Source organism: Ranitomeya variabilis, chromosome 2 (genome assembly GCF_051348905.1).
Source record: "Ranitomeya variabilis isolate aRanVar5 chromosome 2, aRanVar5.hap1, whole genome shotgun sequence".
In the NCBI taxonomy this organism is placed as follows: domain Eukaryota; kingdom Metazoa; phylum Chordata; class Amphibia; order Anura; family Dendrobatidae; genus Ranitomeya; species Ranitomeya variabilis.
Window position 1 is genome coordinate 265982861 of NC_135233.1, and position 21071 is coordinate 266003931.

Below are 21071 nucleotides of genomic sequence, written 5' to 3' on the forward strand. Positions count from 1 at the left end.
AACCTGCATTGCCTAAACGTGCTGCAAAGTCTGAAGTGGATGTTATTGGTTGGCAATTGCAAAGGGAGTGGACATCAGTTGATCTTGATTATTTGCTTGCACAATTGCATTCAACATGGCAAAATATTTCCCAGACAGCCATTAATAACCTCATTGCTAGCATGCCAAGATGTATATAGTATATGTATATACTGTGCATAGTACACAAACAGCAGCAGTAACCTAGTCTATGTTCTTCCATATTGTAAACATCATGCAAACGGTATATACTTCCATGTTTACGTTTTGCCTGAATTACGTCAAACTATAAATATAAATACTATACACATTATCAAGAAGAACTTTAAACAGTCATATACTGTATATATATATATATATATATATATATATATATATATATAAATATAAATATACAGTATATAACAGATAACATAAAAATAAAGCAGGTGGCATTCAAAGATAGAAAATTATCAAAAGTCCAGTGAGACCTTTCATAAGCCATATGTTCAACAGGTAAAGTTTATATATAGCTCTAAATTTAACACACCTGAGACATTTTAACGCTAATGAGTCACATGACACCGGGGAGAGAAAATGGCTAATTGGACAAAATTTGGCCATTTTGACTCTGGTGTACTCACTTTTGTTGCCAGCTGTTTAGACATGGCTGTGTGTTGAGTTAAAGGGCACACCCACCAAATTTACACTGACTACTTTGCATTGTATTAAAATGACATGATAAAATATTTACAAAAATGTGAGGGGTGTACTCACTTTTGTGATATAGTATATATATATATATATATATATATATATATATATATATATATATATATATATATATATATATATATACACACACACACACATATACAAATGCTTCTCCAAAATTAGAATATCATCCAAAAGTTAATTTATTTCAGTTCTTCAATACCAAAAGTGAAACTCATATATTATATAGAGTCATTGCAAACAGTGATCTATTTCAAGTGTTTATTTCTGTTAATTTTGATGATTATGGCTTACAGCCAATGAAATCCCAAAAGTCATTATCTCAGTAAATTAGAATACTTTATAACAACAGCTTAAAAAATGATTTTAAAGTCTGAAATGTTGGCCTACTGAAATATATGTTCAGTAAATGCACTCAATACTTGGTTGGTGCTCCTTTTGCATCAATTACTGCATCAATGCGGCGTGGCATTGAGGCGATCAGCCATTGGCACTACTGAGGTGTTATGGAAGCCCAGGTTGCTTTGCTAGCAGCCTTCCACTCATCTGCATTGTTGGGTCTGGTGTCTCATCTTCCTCTTGACAATACCAGGTCAGGCGAGTTTGCCGGCCAAGCAAGCACAGTGATACTGTTGTTTTTAACCAGGTATTGGTACTATGGGAAGTGTTGACAGGTGCCAAGTCCTGCTGGAGACTTAAATTTCCATCTCCAAAAAGCTTGTCCACAGAGGGAAGCATGAAGTGCTCTATAATTTCCTGGTAGACGGCTGCGCTGACTTTGGTCTTGATAAAACACAATGAACCTTCACCAGCAGATGACATGGCTCCCCAAACCATCACTGACCTCAAGCAGCTTGGATTGTGGCCTCTCCACTCTTCCTCCAGACTCTGGGACCTTGATTTCCAAATGAAATGCAAAATTTACTTTCATCTGAAAACAACACCTTGGACCACTGAGCAACAGTCCAGTTCTTTTTCTCCTTGGCCCAATTAAGACGCTTCTCGCGTTGTCTATATGTTATATATGAGGCTATATGAGTGGTTTGATGCCAGGAATACGACACTTGTAGCCCATCTCCTGGATACATCTTTGTGTGGGGTGGCTCTTGAAGCAATGACTCCATCAGCAGTCCACTCCTTGTGAATCTCCCCCAAAATTTTCAATGGCCTTTCAAAGCTGCTATTATCCTGGTTGCCTGTGCACTTTTTTTCTACCATACTTTTTCCTTCTACTCAACTTTCCTTTAACATGCTTGGGTACACCACTCTGTGAACAGCAAGCTTCTTTATTAATGACCTTTTGTGGCTTACCCGCCTTGTGGAGTGTGTCAATGACTGCCTTCTGGACATCTGTCAAGTCAGAAGTCTTCCCCATGATTGTGGAGCTTACTGAAACAGACTAAGTATTAGGGTTGGCGAATTGCACTAAATTAAATTAAACTATAAAGTGCAATTGCAACCCGGGGTCCACCGTGCAGAGATGAATAACTGCTGCTAGTGTGAATAATGATGGATAAAAAACTAGCGAACGTACTGCGATAAAACCACACAGAGTGAGGGGGACGCACAGTGCCAAACTCAGCTAACCACTGAGCAGCACTAAAAAATATAAGTACCAAACTCAGCTAACCACTGAGTGGCACAGAAAATATAACTAAAGTGCAATACCCTGTTAAACCCGCAGAGGTAGAAGGAAATGGCAAACTAGGTGTGGCACTCTATCACTCTCCCAGGAAAGTCTAGGCTAGTGGTCGGGCTTGTTCTGTAACTCAGGTGTGCTAACCACACACACAACTGGAGACAGATGCTAAGACAAGCGGGGAGTTCCCACCCTACATTGCCTGGCTAGACACACAGTCACAGGTAAAGAGTGGCACACAAACGTGCAAACAGAGTGGTAGTGTATCCACACACACACACAATCACCTATGATGCTAGCACGCCCGCGTGTGACGTTGGAAGCCCTTTATGCGCTAGGCTCCACCCCAAACACTCATGTCCAGATGGATGGAGCGTTGACTGTGGGCCAATCTGGAGCTGCCACATCACAAGAGCTGTCAGCATTCGAGCACCAATGAAAAGGCATCACATCATGGACATGCTCAGTAAGATGATTTCTGGACTTAGACTCCAGAGGGTAGGGCTACCTCTGTATACCACTGGTTACAATAGACTTAGCTGGAGAGCCAGCAGTAACCGTATCGACACTACAAAGCAGTGCAAGATGCTGGTGCCGAAGTCTGTGCTAAGCTACAATCCCAGCACCCGGGCCTGAATGGGAGACCGCAGAGGCAGATAAGGCTTGGGATCCATCCCGCGCAGCGGAAGAATCCCGGCGCCTAATACTATACTATGGCTGCTGTCACACTAGCAGTAGTTGGTCAGTATTTTACATCAGTATTTGTAAGCCAAAACCAGGAGTGGAACAATTGGAGGAAAAGTATAATAGAAACATATGCACCACTTCTGTATTTATCACCCACTCCTGGTTTTGGCTTGCAAATACTGATGTAAAATACTGACCAAATACTGCTAGTGTGACGGCAGCCTAAGGGACCTTTTGCTTAGGAAGCTTTTGCAGGTGTTTTTTGTTAATTATTCTAATTTAAAGAGATAATGACTTTTGGGTTTTCATTGGCTGTAAGCCATAATCATCAACATTAACAGAAATAAACACTTGAAATAGATCACTCTGTTTCTAATGACTCTATATAATATATGAGTTTCACTTTTTGTATTGAAGAACTGAAAAAATTTACTTTTTGATGATATTCTAATTTTGTGAGAAGCACCTGTATATCCAAGAAGCATTCGGGATTACAAGGCTGATGCGTGAGTTTAGGATTCACATAGCCCTCTTGTGCATGAGGATCTTGAGCTGGGGCTTCTTCTCCACTAACAACATCTGACCTCACAAATGCTCTTCTGAGTAACTGGGCAAAAAATCCCACAGACATTCTCCAAAGACTTATAGAAAGTCTGCCCAGAAAAGTGTAAGTTTTTTTTTTACATTGAAATGTCATGAAAGTTCTTGTAGGTGTAAAGTATCTCCCTATTTTCATCAGATGCTTTTCTGATGAAAATTACAGGTCCTATTGCTGGTCGAACAATTGTTTTCTCTTCCTGTGTCAGTGCATATCACAGAGTGGTCTGCGCTGAATCCAGATGTGCGCTGATTGGTAAGTATTAAATTGCTTGTTATTTTTTACAGATCCAAGCCTTTTGGAAACTTTTCTTTTTCCCAGTAAACCACTTTAATACACTTAAAGGACATTCCTGAAACTGAACTGGGTTGCCCAAGGAATAAAGTACATTTTATTTAATAGATCTTGGAGTAATATTAATTTTTACTGGCCAGCGGGGCATGCAAAAGAGAGCATACAGACAGGACAGTGTGGGATAGGTTGAACCAACAGTTGTGATCCCATACTGTACTGTCTGCATACTCTCTTTTGTGTCCCCCACGATCAGTAGAAATGATTATTACTACAAGATCTATTCATTAAAATGTACTTTGTTTGGAGGACAACCCTGTTAAATTCATATCTCCTCTCGCCAATGTTGTTGGAATTTAAATATAATTGATCTAAATATTCCTAATGGTATTCATTAATATTTTATGTGTTTTGAAGCACAAAATGACTGCTGCCATGTGTTGAGATCACATTATATCACATAAACTAAATAATCAAGTAGTTACCGAAAAAAAAGTGATGTATGTAAGAACGGGCAAAGTAGTTTGTGACGAATGCATATTATTAACGCTAAAATAGCTAAAAGGGGAGCATAGGTGGAGAGAGAAATACTACTAAGAAGCCCTTAATGCAATGTGAACGAACACAAGACTATGAAATTGGAGCTGAATAAGAAAGATCATTTTCAAAATGAAGGTGACTAATGGAATAACAATAAACCTATCTCAGTAGTTATATGTAAAATGCTAGTATTTGGCTTATTCATTATGGCAAAATGTATGTTTTCTTGCAGGTTATAATGCATCCACTGAAGCCACGAATGTCCACAGTGAAAGGAATTATCAGTATTATTGTCATTTGGTTTATGGCAAGTGGATTCTCATTGCCCCACGCGGTGTACCAGAAGTTAGAACAGTTTTACATCGGGTAAGATGGCTCCACCATTATTTTTTCATTTTTCATTTGAATGCTGATTGAGTGGCTGTTGGATCTCATCTCATTATGAGAAACATCATACTTTGCTCATCTATTTCCAAAGACCATATATAAATATTACGCCGATACAATTTTGGCTATAAATAAATCTAATAGGAAAATGTTACATTAGAATAATAGGAGCGTTTACATGAACAGGAACATTTGTTCTACAGGGAATGTCGGTGGAACGATTAAGTTCTATCAAGTGTTCGGAGAAACAAATGATTTCTGTTTTTTAGAATGTGAACCTGGGCTTGCAATTATTTCCAGGAGGCTTTTCTACCTATAAATGAAATGAAGTTTGTTCACGACAGCTTCAATATCAGAACTAAGAACTTGATGACAGGTTATAATTACAAAATCAGATCTCTGTGGACATTTCTTTATAAAGGTTGAATTGTAATGTAAAATGTACATGCTATTCTCATTTCATTTTAGAAGTATTTTAACAATGCGGTCATTAGTTTCTTATAAGCAATGCCATGGCATATAATCTTAAACTATGATCTAAGGGGGTAACATTTGCCCTTGTGGAGAATGAAAAGTCAGACCTGGCTTGTCACTGTCTGCAAGGAGAAATGTTACCCTTTAGATCCCAGTGTTAAGCCTCTCACCTAGCCAAATTAGACCTCATACTTTGCACTGATGAGAGGCAACACCCTGAAACATGTGTCTGCAAATTGAGATTCTGGTTTGGCTTCTATCCTAAGTCCTATTGCAAGGCTCGTTAAAGGGTCAATATGGATTTTTAGGATTGCTACTTCCAATAGGTGGCACTAGAGTTCTATTCCTCTTCCTCTCTGAAGAGGCAATTTGTGTATTTAATATTATACTAGGTAAGAGCACAAATCGCCCATGTTTTACCTCACAGGGTGTTAAAGGATTTCTGTAAATGTAGCATATTGATTGTAAAAAGTTCAGTGATTTTCTAATATACTTATATAAAAAGTTCCCTAATCTATTTTTTTCCGTTCTTTCTTTCTGATGATACTTCATTTGAGAATCTCCAGTGCATGCTTGGATACTCAAATAAAGCATCATCAGGGGTCAGAGGCTGCAATCACTGCAGCAGCCTTTGCCCCCTCCCTGAAACGGAGAGTCATTAGTGATGTTCGTACATGGCATGGGCTAGTCCCTGCTGTCACTGCTCGCTGTGCAGTGAACGATGGTACACAATGACAGCGCGCTGTCTGCGTTGCTCTGAAAGTGATGTCACTTTTCCCTACACGTTGGCTATTGTGACATCGCTTTGTTCCTGGTTCATTGCTACTGATCTGAGCTGACAGCAGAGCGCACACTGTGATAGTGCACATTGCACAGTGTGCAGGGCAGGGACTAGCCCTGCCCCTGAAATGAACGTCACTGATGATGCTTCATTTCCGGGAGGGGGTAGAGGCTTCAGCAGTGACCGAAGCATTTGCCCCGATAATGCTTCATGCATTAGGGTTCTCAAACAAAGCGTCATCAGAAAGGAAGTAGTGAACAAAATTAGAATAACAGGTAGGGAAGTTTACGGAATTTTTAATGCAAATACATTAGAAAATAGTTTAGATTATGGCACTAAATGGATAATGAATCAGAGTGAAATTGACTTTGCCTTTGACTATCTCTTTAATTTTTACTTACAAAATGAGTAAGCTTTATGTGCTGAAACTGGAATACCCTTTAGTTATTTTATTTAATATCAATTCAGTAAGGCATTTCATTACAACTGTCACTGCATATGGATGGTCATACTGCATGCTTACAGAGCGGTAACAACTTTACAGTGTCTACATACTATATTAGTGCCTTACAGGGAATATTAAGGGTTGCTCAAATGGGACACCCCAATTATACTATTGCCTAGAGTGTAAATGGAGAAAATGGATTTGTATTGTTTTTAGCAATGCAAATGTTTGATGTGCATTTTAGTGGTTAAAATGCACATAAAATGTGTCTTTCCTTACTCATTTCAGCATCTCTCAAGATGAAAAAAAATCATTTCACAATATTTGAGAGTTGTTTGCTCTTTACGAGTCTATATCAGGCACCATGTAGCTGTAACTGTAGTCCGATTTTGCAAACATGGTGCGTTATTGTATTGTATTGAATTTGTACTTTGAGAAAGTGAAATCCCGAAATTCATATATAGGCAATGGTGGGCACATCTCTATTTGATACAAAAAATGGAACACAACTGCAGATGTTGGTTAAAAGTAAAAAAAAAACGTTTTGCTGATATCAACCAAATTAGGTTACCATTGGTTTTGTAGTATAGAATCAGATTTGTAGGACATATTATAATAACATAGTATTTAAGGTTGAAGGAAGACTAATTTAAGTCCATCTAGTTCAACCTATAGCCTAACCTAACAAGCCCTAACATGTTGATCCAGAGGAAGGTAAAAAAAAACCCATGTGGCAAACAGTAAGCTCCACATTGGGGAAAAAAATTCCTTCCCGACTCCATATTTGGCAATCAGACCAGTTCCCTGGATCAACGCCCTATCAAGGAATCTAGTATTTATAACCTTTATAATATAAAGTACGGTAATGCAATGTATAAAAATGTATTTATCATTTAAATTAAAACTCTCGCTATGTTTTCATGTTGAACTGGACACAGCATGTAATATTGGCTGCAGAGTGGAATAAAATGTTTTGTTTCTTTTATTTTCTCCTTTAGGTTACAGAGATAGTAGCAGCCAAGGTATTTTGCACATAATGAGTTAACTTTTTTAAGTCTAAGTAGGTGTTATCAGATAGTTTGTACTGGAGGTGAGTATTTCTCCCTGTATGGTGCTGATGAATCATAAGGAGGAAAGAAGAACATGCCCATCATAGCTGAGAGCAGATTTCTCAGTGTGTGAGATGTATGACAGACTGCCTGATCTCCTGGTCTAACCTCCTTATTAGAGGGGAGGAATAAAAACAAAGCAAAACATGTTAAAATGTTTTATTCTGCTGTGCAGCTACTATAACATTGTGTGTCCAATTTAACATATGGTGAAATGTACTCTTTAAAAGGGATAAAGGTGGAGGAATCATAAATGTACATTTAGATTTTTACCCATTAATCAGTTAATCTCTTCTTTTCCAGAAACACAGTAAGAATGGTGTGTCTTCCCAGTTTCCCATATCCAGCTGATCTTTTCTGGAAGTATCTGGACTTGGCTACATTTGTACTTTTGTATGTACTGCCCTTGATTGTTATCTCAATCACCTATACCATGGTGGCAAAGAAATTGTGGTTGAGAAATGCCATAGGAGATATTACCATGGAACAGTATTATGCCCATCGTCGAAAGAAAAAGATGACTCTAAAGATGTTGATGTTGGTTGTCGTGGTCTTTGCGGTTTGTTGGTTTCCATTAAACTGCTACCTTGTTCTAATGTCCAGCAAAGTCATCAGCAGCAACAATGCTTTATACTTTGCGTTTCATTGGTTTGCCATGAGCAGCACCTGCTACAATCCCTTCATCTACTGCTGGCTGAACGAGAGCTTCCGCTCAGAACTTAAAGCACTGCTTTGTGTATGCAGGAAGAGGCGTGCAGCCCAAAGCCATGCCCTACAGTCCCTCTCACCCCCATTTCGCCATGCCTGGACTGAAAATTGTAACTTTAAACAAGGTAACAGCTCTCAGCCTGCTGAATCTGTCACAAACATTACTTCAGGTAGAACCGACATCTCTAGTGTGGAACCAATTGTCACAGTTAGCTGAAGATATCTATCTTGTCTTAATATGCCATTCTCAGTTCTTTTGAGTATTATATTGATCATTTATCTGAAAATACCGATATAAAGCACTTAGATACATTTTTTTGTTGCTGTTATTTGTCTAGGGCAAAATTAAATAAAATATTAAAAGAGAATCTGTCAGTAGGATCAACCCTCCTAAGACATCTCTATGGGCATATAATCATAGGAAGCCGAATAAAATGATACTTTGAGATCTGCAATACAATTTGTTATTATATGGAAATTTACACTTTTCATAATATGTAAATGAGCTGGTAATATCTGATCTTACATTAAATGAAAGGGGGTGTGAGTGAAATACACTCTCTTATATGCATTTTTAACTTTAAATTAATAAGATTTGTTTTATGAGCACTCAAGAAATCAATACAGCACAGCCTTGCATAGTGTACTCAGGATTTCTTCTTTATTAGAACATGCAAGCTACTTAAGTAGTATCGCAGACAAAGGAAAAGTTTTCTCTGAAATATGTAGCAAATAGGAAATTTAGGGATGTGAATAGAAAAATATTTAGAATTGAGAGTCCTCAGTGGTTGATACCTTTTAATGGCTAACTGAAAAGATGGTAACAAATTTCAAGCTTTCTAGACGACTCAGGCCTTTTCATCAGGCATAGACTGAAAGAAATTCTGGAGAATCACATATTTATGCACAAAACATCACAGAAAAAAAACCCCATAGATAAGACAGGTGACATGAAGCAGATTTACCATGGGTGATAAACAGTTATGTCCATAAATATTGGACCAGTTCTTAGATAAGAAATGTTTTATTGTCCTCTGATTGGGGTCTGGTTCTGTTGTGATGACCCCACATGGTCTGAAGGGTTAATTCCTTGGTTCCTTAGTTGATGTAAAAAGACATAAATCCATGCAACACATTCATTCGTGCACTAAGACTGTCAAAGGTCATCATCAGTTTATATTCCCATATTCTTCTGTCTCTTTGAGATTTGAAGTTACCTTTTAAAACAAGTAATTTCATGTCCATAATGTTATGATTGGGGACACAAAAATGTATTGCCACAGGTAGATCCATTCTTTTTTCTCTTATTGTATGGCGGTGATAATAGAATAGAAATGGGCTACATGTCTCACACTGGTAATTTTCCCTTTCATTTAAAATAAGCTTATTCTCATGCAAATCAATGTCCTGCCCATAGATATTTACATATTAAGAAAAATGTGGATTTCTCTGGACTAAGACATCGGACCACAGATATCAAGATGTCATTTTATTCAATTTCATTTGACCTGCATGCCCATATAGAGGGCTTATAGGATTGATCCTACTGACAGATTCCCTTTTAGCAGGTAAGAATGCTGTTAGTTAAATGGTTTACAATAATATTTTTTTAAAAATCTGTAAATAAATTCTGATACAGCACTAGAGCAAAACATAATATAATTCTATCCGTACATGAAAACTAGTGATGAGCAAATATACTCGTTACTCGAGATTTCCCGAGCACGCTCGCGGGTCCTCCGAGTATTTTTTAGTGCTCGGAGATTTAGTTTTTCTTGCTGCAGCTGAATGAATTACATCTGTAAGCCAGCATAAGTACATGTGGGGGTTGCCTGGTTGCTAGGGAATCCCCACATGTACTTATGCTGGCTAACAGATATAAAATATTCAGCTGCGGCAATAAAAACTAAATCTCCGAGCACTAAAAAATACTTGGAGGACACCCAAGTGTGCTCGGAAAATCTCGAGTAACGAGTATATTTGTTCATCACTAATGAAAACCCTATGTAGGTAAAGATCACCTTTCTTAAAAGCCCTTGTAACTGACAACTAGTGAAGATTTTCAGATTGCCTAACCCATGGACATTGCTGACAAACAAAATGGAACCTTCTATTTCAACTCAATTGGTAGGAACTCAATCCTTTTCCAGGCTCTTTACACACTAAATTAACAGAATATTCAGTAAATGTCCTGCTACAAAACACAGTTTACACATCCACCAACCATATTATTAAAACCAGGATTAGTTAATAACATTGATGTATTTGAAGCATGATAAGAATCTAAGCGATTTTGGCAAGGGCTAAAGTGTGATGACTTGACAACTGTGTCAGAGCATCTCCAAAATGCCAGTATGCAATGGTTATGGTAAATCCTAAAAATGATCAAGAAAAGGTCAACTGGTAAACAGGCAACAGAGTCATGGGTGCTTATTAATACTTATTTATGCTTTTGGGGAGTGTGAGACAGATCTGTCGCTCTGTTCCCACATGTTTAGGAACATGACAGATATCAAGGTATCAACTTGACAATCAAATTTCTCAATTAATTTGCACATTTTTTGGATGTGCTGGAAAATGTCAGATCCATGGAGGCCTCATCTCACAATTTTCAGGGATTAAAGGAACTGCTATTAACATGTTGTAGCCCAATAATACAGGACAGGTCTTGTAGGGTCCATGGCTCGAAGTGGACCTTGAATTTAATGGCTCATTGGTATATTCACACACCCATTGCAGCTACTAGAAGATAAATAAACCTAATCAACAATGCTGTGTATAGACTCACTAAATTGCACAGAGATCTTTTCCTACAAAAACTTTTAATTTTAAGAGTCTTATACATGAATTATATGTATCAATATTTCTTTAAATTGTGCTTTTATTAACATGTTTGGCAATGAGCCAGTGGCCGCTGAGTGGCTGCAGCCGAGTCCTCATTCCATCCGAACGCTGTAGCCACAAAGAGGCCACTGATTGGCTGCAGCCACATGTGATAAGTCCAGGAAAAGAACAGCACTCGATTTATCCATATGAAAGGTTTTTATTCCAATAAAGATAAAATCAACAAGAGTTCACACAGCTGTACTCCATGAGGCATAGAGGGAAACTGTAAAAAGATATGGCAACGCGTTTCTGACCTTTGTGGTCCTTAACCCTGCTGTGGAACCATGGGGTCATATAGACCCCAGCGCTGAATACATTGAAATATTTCTAAAACTGGTCAATCTCAGACATTGACCTTCAATGTATTATCAAGTAATCAAGTTGATGATATTTTGAATTTCTTTTTCAATTTTGTTTTAAAGTTATTTTCAATATTCTGTGTTTGGGACTCTCCTGACCCCATAGTACCTTTATTGTCTGACTTTTTTTTAATATATTTTCTGTTTATTCACAGGTTTCGTAATATAATTGTAAATAAACAATGGCTAGTCACTTCCAAGTGACACCAGCAGTGTTACAGGACAGCGCAAATGGTGCTATGTTTGTCCTCGATCGAAGGACAAAAAGCCGAGATTTGTTTGCAATGACTGCAAGAAATTCATTTGTGAAGAACATGGCGCTATGACGTGCAGTGAATGCAAGGGCTAAATTTATTGCCAGATCATTCGCTGTCATTATGTTTTTACTAAAATCCACACAGTTGCAGTTATTGTGAATTTTTTTTATTGAATTTGAACACTTTTAGTTATTAGTAAAGTATTTTGGTATAAATTTCAGTTTGTGTTTGATGATGACAAATAAATCACTTCAAAGTTGTGTTTGATTTCATAACTGTGTTCTGAAATGATGACAGAATAAAACTTGATTATTCTGAACAGCCAACACGTTCATTTTAATGAAATATGATGATTTTGAGCCTGGGGTCATATAGACCCCATGGTAACAAAGCAGTGATTTTTTCCATGGTTCCACAGCAGGGTTAATCACTGCCATCATGTGATGCCCCTGTCAGAACTTGATGCTGGCAGTCCAGGGACAGATTCAGCTGTAAGATTTGAGTAGCGAAGGTGAGTACTTTTTTTAAAATGTTATTATGCTTACTAGTCCAAATAGCTTTAGTTAAAATGTAGTGGAAACCTATTTTAAGGTGTCAAAAAGGTTCACCTGATTTTTCAATACAAAACCTACAAAATGTCAAGTTGATTCTCTTCTTGATGTTTGTAGAAACATTATTTTGAGTGTCAGCTATGGAACTATGGAGAACTCTAGAGAGGGGCAAAAGAGCACACAATAGGGGATTATCATTTGAAAAAAACACTACTGGGAGGGTGATTGCCCTCACCTGGTGGTGTTGGGTGAAGGCACAACACCTGTTTAAAGGGAACCTGTCACCCCGTTTTTTAAAGATGAGATAAAAATAGCGTTAAATAGGGGCAGAGCTGTGCTTTACATTAGTGTCTTTTTTGTGCCTTTATTCCCCACCTATGCTGCCGAAATACCTTTGTAAAGTTGCCGTTTTGGGCTGTCACTCACGCTGGTCTGGTCAAATGGGCGTGGTGACATCGCTGTTTCTTCCCCCAGATCTTGCTTATCTTTCCGTTGGTGGCGTAGTGGTTTGCGCATGTCCAACTACGCATGAATATCCGCTGCTCCTGCCCTGTGGCTGGACGAGATACCTTCCAGATATGTATTTACTAGAATGGAGAGAATCACGTTAAGTGGGCTGCGCTGCTAGAAATGAGAATCCTTGGAGCTTCAAATAAGGTTTTTGCTATTACCAACATGTTTTGGTGCCAGACTGGCATCTTTCTCAAGATGAAAAGACCTTAATCTTGAGAAAGGAGCCAAAACGCATTGGTACTAATGAAAACCTTATCTGAAGCTCCAAGGCTTCTCAATTCCCACTTAACGTGATTCTCTCCATTCTGGTAAAAATCTATGGAACTATATAGTAGCTTAGAGCTCATACAGCTTTGCGTAACCTCCCATTTATGTATTGCTGTCATTTTTCACGTACAGTATGGCAGTGGGGTCCTGTTGTGTGACTTTTACTCTAAACTTTCCATGTTGTATTGAATGTCATGTTGCTGTTTAATATAATCTATTGTGGTATTCCAGTAATGTATGAGGAGCCATATGGTGAGACACAGTGGTTAGGAGGACTCCAGATGATGTAGTTGCCATTATTCCATGTCCCATCATATGGCCTTTGTGTGCATAGATCTGCCTTAAGTTAAGTGAAACATTTAATTCTCAGGAGACTCCCTCTTTCCACATGTTTTTAATCGTACGAAGGTTTCTAAGATTGTTCTATAAAGTGCTTTTTCAGGGCAGAGTTCATTTAATTTGCTTAAACCTAATTTTCTTCCTTTACTTTGCAGAATTAATGCCAATTGGATCATTTTTATTCTGGTCCAGATAAGATTTCCAGTGAAGCAAAAACAAAATAAAAAAATTATATTGCATGTTAGCTCCGTTAAAGAGCAAAACAAAAGCAGCAAAAAAACCTCAAGGAGCTTCTTCAAAAAGTAAAATATGCTTATAAGAAGATTTCAGAGTACTTATAACACATGGATATGCCAGTATGAAGAATGCATCTATTATTGAAAATCATAAATACAGTGTGTCAGGCAGGTACAGTAGCTTCATAGTCATGATGTAAGGGACGCATTAGCCGAGATCTGTTACAGCACCCCAAAACGTCAGTGAAAAGCAATCTCCTACATAGAGGAGGACTTATACCTTTTGATGGCACTCATGTTGGAAAGCCTTAGTTACACCAGGATAAAAGAGACTCCAGACTGAAAAAATATAATGCGCTATTATTACCCCTGCTTCCATCGCAGTACCTTTGGCTCTGTACTCCCCTAACTTGTCCACCTTCTCTCCTTATCCATTCTGGGTGTAGCAGGATCTTCCTCTCTCCATGCTGTATCGTCTCCCGTTTCACTCCGGTCTCTTACCGGTCTCTTATATTCTACCAATATACAAACTCGGGTTTCTTTTTGTTATTTTTGCTGTTCTGCTCTCCTCACAAACTAATGCTTTTCACTGACGTTTTGGGGTGTAAAGAAAACTGCATGTGGAGAAAACCTGAATTTCATAATTCCCATTTAGGTTTATACTTTGTAAGGGAGGTGTTGTTGAAGGCAAAAAACAATTTGAAGGTGTTGTGGGAAGTTAATCTGTCTATTAGCATATTGAGACTGGGAATGGTATAGGATTTCCACTTGGCACCTATCAGCAATTTGGCAACTGAGAAAATATGAAAGGAGATTAATTTAATATATTTAGGAAGAGAGTCAGAGTCTAGGGACAAAAGAGAGTTGAGAAAGAAAGCATAATTAATTTGTATTTCCCTATTTTAAAAATAAGATCATAAACCTCCTTCCAAAATTTTGGGACACAACAAAAAAAAAAAGTGCATTATATTGCCTTTATATCTTTTATATCTACATCCTTTCCAACATGTGTCTGGATAAGACGGGAAAGCTGAGTTGAGTCTAGTAGGGGTAAGATGCCATCTTGCAAGAATTTTAAAATAGTTTTCCTGAATATTGGAGTTGATATTGTTTTTATACATCAATTTAAAGGTTTATTGCCAAGCTTTATTAGAAACATTTTTTTTACATCTTGTTCCCATTTGAATATGTGATTTTGCTCGACAAATAGGCCACATAGTTTTCTTTACAACTGACTGATATGACTCCATAGCCAATGGATAGGTCAAGTAGTAATCTTTTAAGATTGTTGCTCTTTACCGTGTCACCACTCTCAGTGGACTATTGTTTTGTCCTGTTCCCCCTTCTTTCCCTTTTTTATCCCTAATTTCCCCCTTGTCCTACCATATCCAAGTTCACCCCCCCCCCTTTTTTCATTTTCCTTTTTCCCCACCATCCTGTCTACATTTTTGTTATTATTCTTCATATAGTTTCTATGGTATTACTTGACATACTCCAATAATATTATTTATTTTGAATTTCAACTCATTTTATATTGTCGCATATAACGTTTTCCCCTACCTTGATATTGTAAAATGTACCCAAATAAAAATTATTGGAAACAAACTACGGCCTACTCTGAGCTCTCGCTTTCATCTCCTTTTTATTAAAAAAGCCTCTAACTAACATTTTTACTGTTTAAATGTGCATATGTGCATGTCATGTAGTTTGAGTGTGTTAATATTCTGCCCTACCACCACTCGCTCCAGTGTCCAGCGCCGTTCTGCTCCTCTTCTAGCTGACGTCAAAGCTCTGCAGACTCCTTTGGGTCACATTGCGCTACGTGCAGTGATGTCACTGAGAACACCGGAGAGAGCAGCGGTAGGCGAGTATATTAATACTCACACTACACTACATGCACGTATACACATTTAAATAACTCAAATGGTAGTGGTAGGCTTTTTTAGCTAAACTCCTCTCCTGCTCCAGGGCCCGCTAAGGTCCTTTAACTCTCTCTCTTACCCAGTGTGTCTTAAAGTGCTAAGTATATAAAATACCACATAACAACAAATGCATGATACATCGAATACAATGCAGTTATTGCTAAAACCAAACCATTTTGTGCAATCCTATAAAACTAATTTCCACATTAGATGCCTTACAATCTAACACATACAAACTATTTATTATTTTTATATAATATTTTATCCATACATATAGAATAATATTGGGCATAGTGCAATACAGCTTTTCCGAGCAGTGGATACATAGCCCCGTTACATTGATCACACTCATATGTTGGTATTGATCGTGGATATGTGGGGGAGGCTCATTGGTTATTCTTATATCTTACCATATGGAATGAACTGAATGTTAAGCAAACGTCAATGTAAATTCTACCACTAGCGCAATACGACATTAAGACATACAAAAGCAATAAAATCCTTCCTATTTTGTGTTCTTCCCAAAGCGCTAGTTGGTTTATGGTTTTTATCCAATCTCTATATTTGCCCTGACTCAGAGTGCTAATACAACTTTAGTTATCTCTACCACCATTGCTCACAAAGTGAACAACATAGCTTTGAGTAAAGGTACCTTCACACGAAGCGATGCTGCAGCGATAGCGACAATGATGCCGATCGCTGCAGCGTCGCTGTTTGATCGCTGGAGAGCTGTCACACAGACCGCTCTCCAGCGACCAACGATGCCGAGGTCCCCGGGTAACCAGGGTAAACATCGGGTTGCTAAGCGCAGGGCCGCGCTTAGTAACCCGATGTTTACCCTGGTTACCAGCGTAAAAGTAAAAAAAACAAACAGTACATGCTCACCTGCGCGTCCCCCAGCATCTGCTTCCTGACACTGACTGAGCTCCGGCCCTAACAGCACAGCGGTGACGTCACCGGTGTGCTTTCACTTTCACTTTAGGGCCGGCGCTCAGTAAGGGTCAGGAAGCAGACGCTGGGGGACGCGCAGGTGAGTATGTACTGTTTGTTTTTTTTACTTTTACGCTGGTAACCAGGGTAAACATCGGGTTACTAAGCGCGGCCCTGCGCTTGGTAACCCGATGTTTACCCTGGTTACCAGTGTAAAACATCGCTGGTATCGTTGCTTTTGCTTTCAAACACAACGATACACAGCGATCGGACGACCAAATAAAGTTCTGGACTTTATTCAGCGACCAGCGACATCACAGCAGGATCCTGATCGCTGCTGCGTGTCAAACTAAACGATATCGCTAGCGAGGGCGCTGCAACGTCACGGATCGCTAGCGATGTCGTTTCGTGTGAAGGTACCTTTAGAATTATGTCCTCTATCTCCTTCCTTACTATGTCATCTGAGCACAACGGATAACAATTCATCTCCTCCAATAAATACACTGGAGGAAGTTGTTCTATGTAGTATGTTTGTTACCCCCCATGTAGGTTAGGGGACTATAGGGCAGAAGAGAAGCAGAGATCATTAACAAAATGTAAATTTCATTATGTATGACATTAAGTGTTATGGCGGTGGATAAAGTGGTCTCAGCAGAACACTGACTCAAGCTGATAGTGTTGTTGTCAGGGCCTGCATCATCCTGATGTGACCTCCTGTGGTTTGGGCAGCAGAAATCAGGTACCGGTTACTGCTGTTACTGGAGTATAACATAGATCAATGAATTCACAGTTGCATAACTTTGCAGGTACAGCACCTCCCTGTCACAATTCATTTTTGGATTAGTGGCAGCTCTGGTTCTGCTATAATTTAAATGTAGCTTTTTTCTTTGTAGGCCAGCAAGGGTTTGTGCACTTGCCAGGGAATAGTAAGGTGACAATCAGGGACTAGGCACGAGAAGCTGGCGGAGCGAAGGACCCGCTTAGGGCGTTATGGGAGTTTAGGGACCGGCACAGATTGGAGTTCAGGAGATGTTCTCATCCCTTGTTCTCTACAGTTAGGGCCTTTCTCACCCCATTCCATCCCGTTGTTGGAATATATTGTGTTGTCCACTGGACTTAACTGTGTCATTCGTGACATTATCACTGACCCATACTTTTTTCTGGTGAACCCATGGCTCAGGCTGAGGTGTTTGCTTGCCTGATCCAGACCCTCATGAATGAGTTTACCAAGTTGCGGACTCAGGTGGTGCTGCAGCTTCAGCAGGTGATGGGGTTCTTGGTCTCAACTCAAGTCCTGGCTCAACCGGAACCCAAAATATCTCTTCCTGACAGATTTTTGGGAGGGAGAGATAAATTTGTGGTCTTCAAAGAAGCCTGGAAATTGTATTTCAGGTTTCACCTTCATTCTTCAGTATAGAAAAGTAGGAGACAAAAAAAGCGCAAATAGGGTCTTATCCCCAGGATTGCTTCTAGTCAATTATGAGAGAACTGCTCACCTGGTGGTACACAGTAAAGGCGTGTAGTTTGTCAGCTGCTGCAGATCTACAGGTCGGCGCTGCGACCTCTTAGAGACGTTATAATAGATGAATGTGGATAAAATCCGCGCTGCTGTGACAAATAATGGATCCAGATATAGTTGTAAGGTGTTCGGGTGGTTTATTCAACGCGTTTCGAAGCTCATGGCTTCTTCTTCAGGAAGTTTCCACACAAAGATATGACACATGGTACTGTTGCCTCGCTTATATACATACAAAATTCAAATAACGGCGCCAAGCAGTCTTCTGACATGTGACAGACAGTGTCAAAGTTCAAACAAGCCGTATTACATTAAAATAAGTTGTTCAATATTAACGATTTACGTACATGTTGAAAACAACTTATTTTAACGCGTTGAATAAACCACCCGAACACCTTACAACTATATCTGGATCCATTATTTGTCACAGCAGCGTGGATTTTATCCACATTCATCTATTATAACGTCTCATTCTTCAGTGAGAGAAGAACAGTGTGTGGGGATTATAGTATCTCTTCTCAAGGGTGATCCCCAATCCTAGGCCTTCTCCCTGCCAACCGATTCACCAATCTTTGCAGTCGGTGGATGAGTTTTTCACGGCATGGGTGCTGGTGTATGGGGATCCTGAGGGTGTCTCCATGGCTGAGTCTAGACTCCATAAAATCAAGCAGGGGGGCCGGCCGGCTGAGAAGTACTGCTCAGAGTTTTGGAGATGGGCCAGTGACATGCAGTGGAATGACCCTGCTCTTAGAAGCCATTTCTGTCAGGGTCTGTCATCTGGGCTTCAGGATACTCTGGTGCAGTATGCTACTCCTGGGTCATTGGAGGCCACCATGGCCCTTGCTATCCGAATGGATAGATGTCTCTGGGAGAGACATACACCAAATCTACCCCCCGTTGTTCTTTCTAGGGAGGAGGACACACTGAGAGGAGCCTCTGCTCAAACTAGGTTGCCTGTGGTTCGCCGTGGGACAGTGGCATGTTTTTTCTCTGGTCTGACTGATCATTACATCAATGTCTGCCCAACTCACATTTCCCTGGTCATGTGGAGGGAGACGACCAGGGTGTGTACATTTCTGCCACCTTTACGTCTCAGTGTGCCATTCCGGCTGAAGTGATGGTTGGTAGGGAAACTGAGACTATACCAGTTCTTGAGGATAGTGGAGATGTAGTCAATTTGGTGGCTTCTCGCTTTGTTCAGACCCATGATCTGATCAGTAGGACGCTGGCAAGACCCATTACCGTTCAGGCAATTGACTCTGTTCCTCTCAGCCAGGGGAGTGTGACCCAAGTCGTAGATAATATTAACCTGCATATAGGGACTCTTCATGAAGAGTCCCTGTAGTGCTACGTCTCGGAGGGTATGCCAACTCCCATCATCTTAGGCTTTCCCTGGCTGAAGAGTCACAATTCAGTCACAGATTGGCGGTCCAGGGAACTAGTTAGTTGGGACCAGTCTTATAAGGACTGTTGCCTGGGAGCTTCGATGTTTACAGTCCTTCTCAAACCTACCCCTTCTTCTCCAGAGGTGGCAGCTAAAGTGCTACCACAAGTAAACCCTGAGTCTCGGAGGAGGTATCAGGGGAAGGTGGTGGTTCCCTCTGTATATAGCAAGGGTATGAATTTGGTGATACAGGGGGGACGCCTCTGTTGCCTGTTCCTCAAAGAGATCACCATCTTTGGCAAATGCATGCTGGAAATAAACGTTCAGGTCCGGACCTGTGTGTGAATGAATATGTGTGGGTGTCCACCAAATGCATCGGGTGGAAGTACGCATCTGGGACCTGGAGTTCTAGGGTGATCAGGCGGTATCGGGTGTCAGCCATTCTCAGCCCGGGGACTTTCCGGCTGACCGGCTCTTTCCGTCTAGCCTCTGTCCTTCTTTTCAGAAGTGCACAAAACTGTGGCCAATGGCACTTTTATGCAGTCCTAAAAAGATGGACACCACTGGATCACCGGTACTATGGCGCCAACAGTGCATCTATCTGCCTCATTATAGGGAATCTTCCGCCGGAGGTTCTGTCTGAATCACGTATTTCAGAAATTTACACAGAAACCCCGGTGTAAGCGCTCAGCGCAGAGCACAGGATTACTGCGAACTTTGGGAGGAAGAATGAAAAAAGATCAACTGCATGTGAAGAATTGGCTTTATTTATTTTTTATGTCATTTCTTGTACGGTATAAGTGATTAGGCGACTTTCTTCTTTGGATCGGTGCGGTTACAGCGATACCAGATTTATATCGGGTTTTCATGTTTTGCTGCTGTCACACACTAAAAACGATTTTTATTGCGAAAACTAGTTTTGGCTGACGTTTTTATTGGTACCATTTTTGGGCACATGACATTTTTTGATCACTTTCTATTCCATTTTTTGCGAGACAGAATGAGCAAAAACCAGCAATTCAGGAATTGCTTTTTGTTTGTTTTTTTTCTTATATCGTTCTGCATGTGGTAAAATTGGTAAGGCAGCTTTATTCTTCGGGTCAGTAACAATACCCAATTTATATCTTTTTCATGTTTTGTCACTTTTACACAATAAAAACTATTAAAAAATATTTATTTTTGCATCGCTTTATTCTGAGAGCTATAACTTTTTCATTTTTCTGCTGAAAGAGCTTTATGACGGCTTGATTTTTGAGGGACAAGATGATGTCTACAGCGGTACTAAGTTTAGATTATTTTTTTATCACGTTTTATTGCACTTTTTCTTCGGCGGTATGATAATAAAGCATTGTTTTTTGCCTGGTTTTTTATTTATTATTTTTACGTGTTGTTTGAAGGGGTTAACTAGCGGTTATACAGCGGGTCAATATGGACGCGGCAATACCAAATATGTGTACCTTTATTGTTTATTTTTTTATGTGCATAAATAAATGTATTTATTGGAAAAATATTTGTTTCTT

The 21071-nt window shown here is 39.5% G+C and overlaps 1 protein-coding gene across 3 annotated transcripts in view; it reads left to right on the forward strand.

The window, feature by feature from the left end:
• LOC143809335 (G-protein coupled receptor 83-like) overlaps positions 1–15363 on the forward strand; it is a 163073-nt gene extending 147710 nt beyond the window's left edge. Inside the window, exons 3-5 of one of the 3 annotated variants that reach the window (XM_077292424.1) lie at positions 4720–4853; positions 7987–8516; positions 13719–15363. In XM_077292424.1, coding sequence (XP_077148539.1) covers positions 4720–4853; positions 7987–8516; positions 13719–13759 — 705 coding nt within the window. In that variant the 3' untranslated portion in view covers positions 13760–15363. Of the gene's footprint in view, positions 1–4719; positions 4854–7986; positions 10161–11791; positions 12063–13718 lie in introns of those variants that run through there. The other 2 variants (XM_077292425.1, XM_077292423.1) reach the window with 2 other exon arrangements.
• Positions 15364–21071: the final 5708 nt, after the last annotated feature.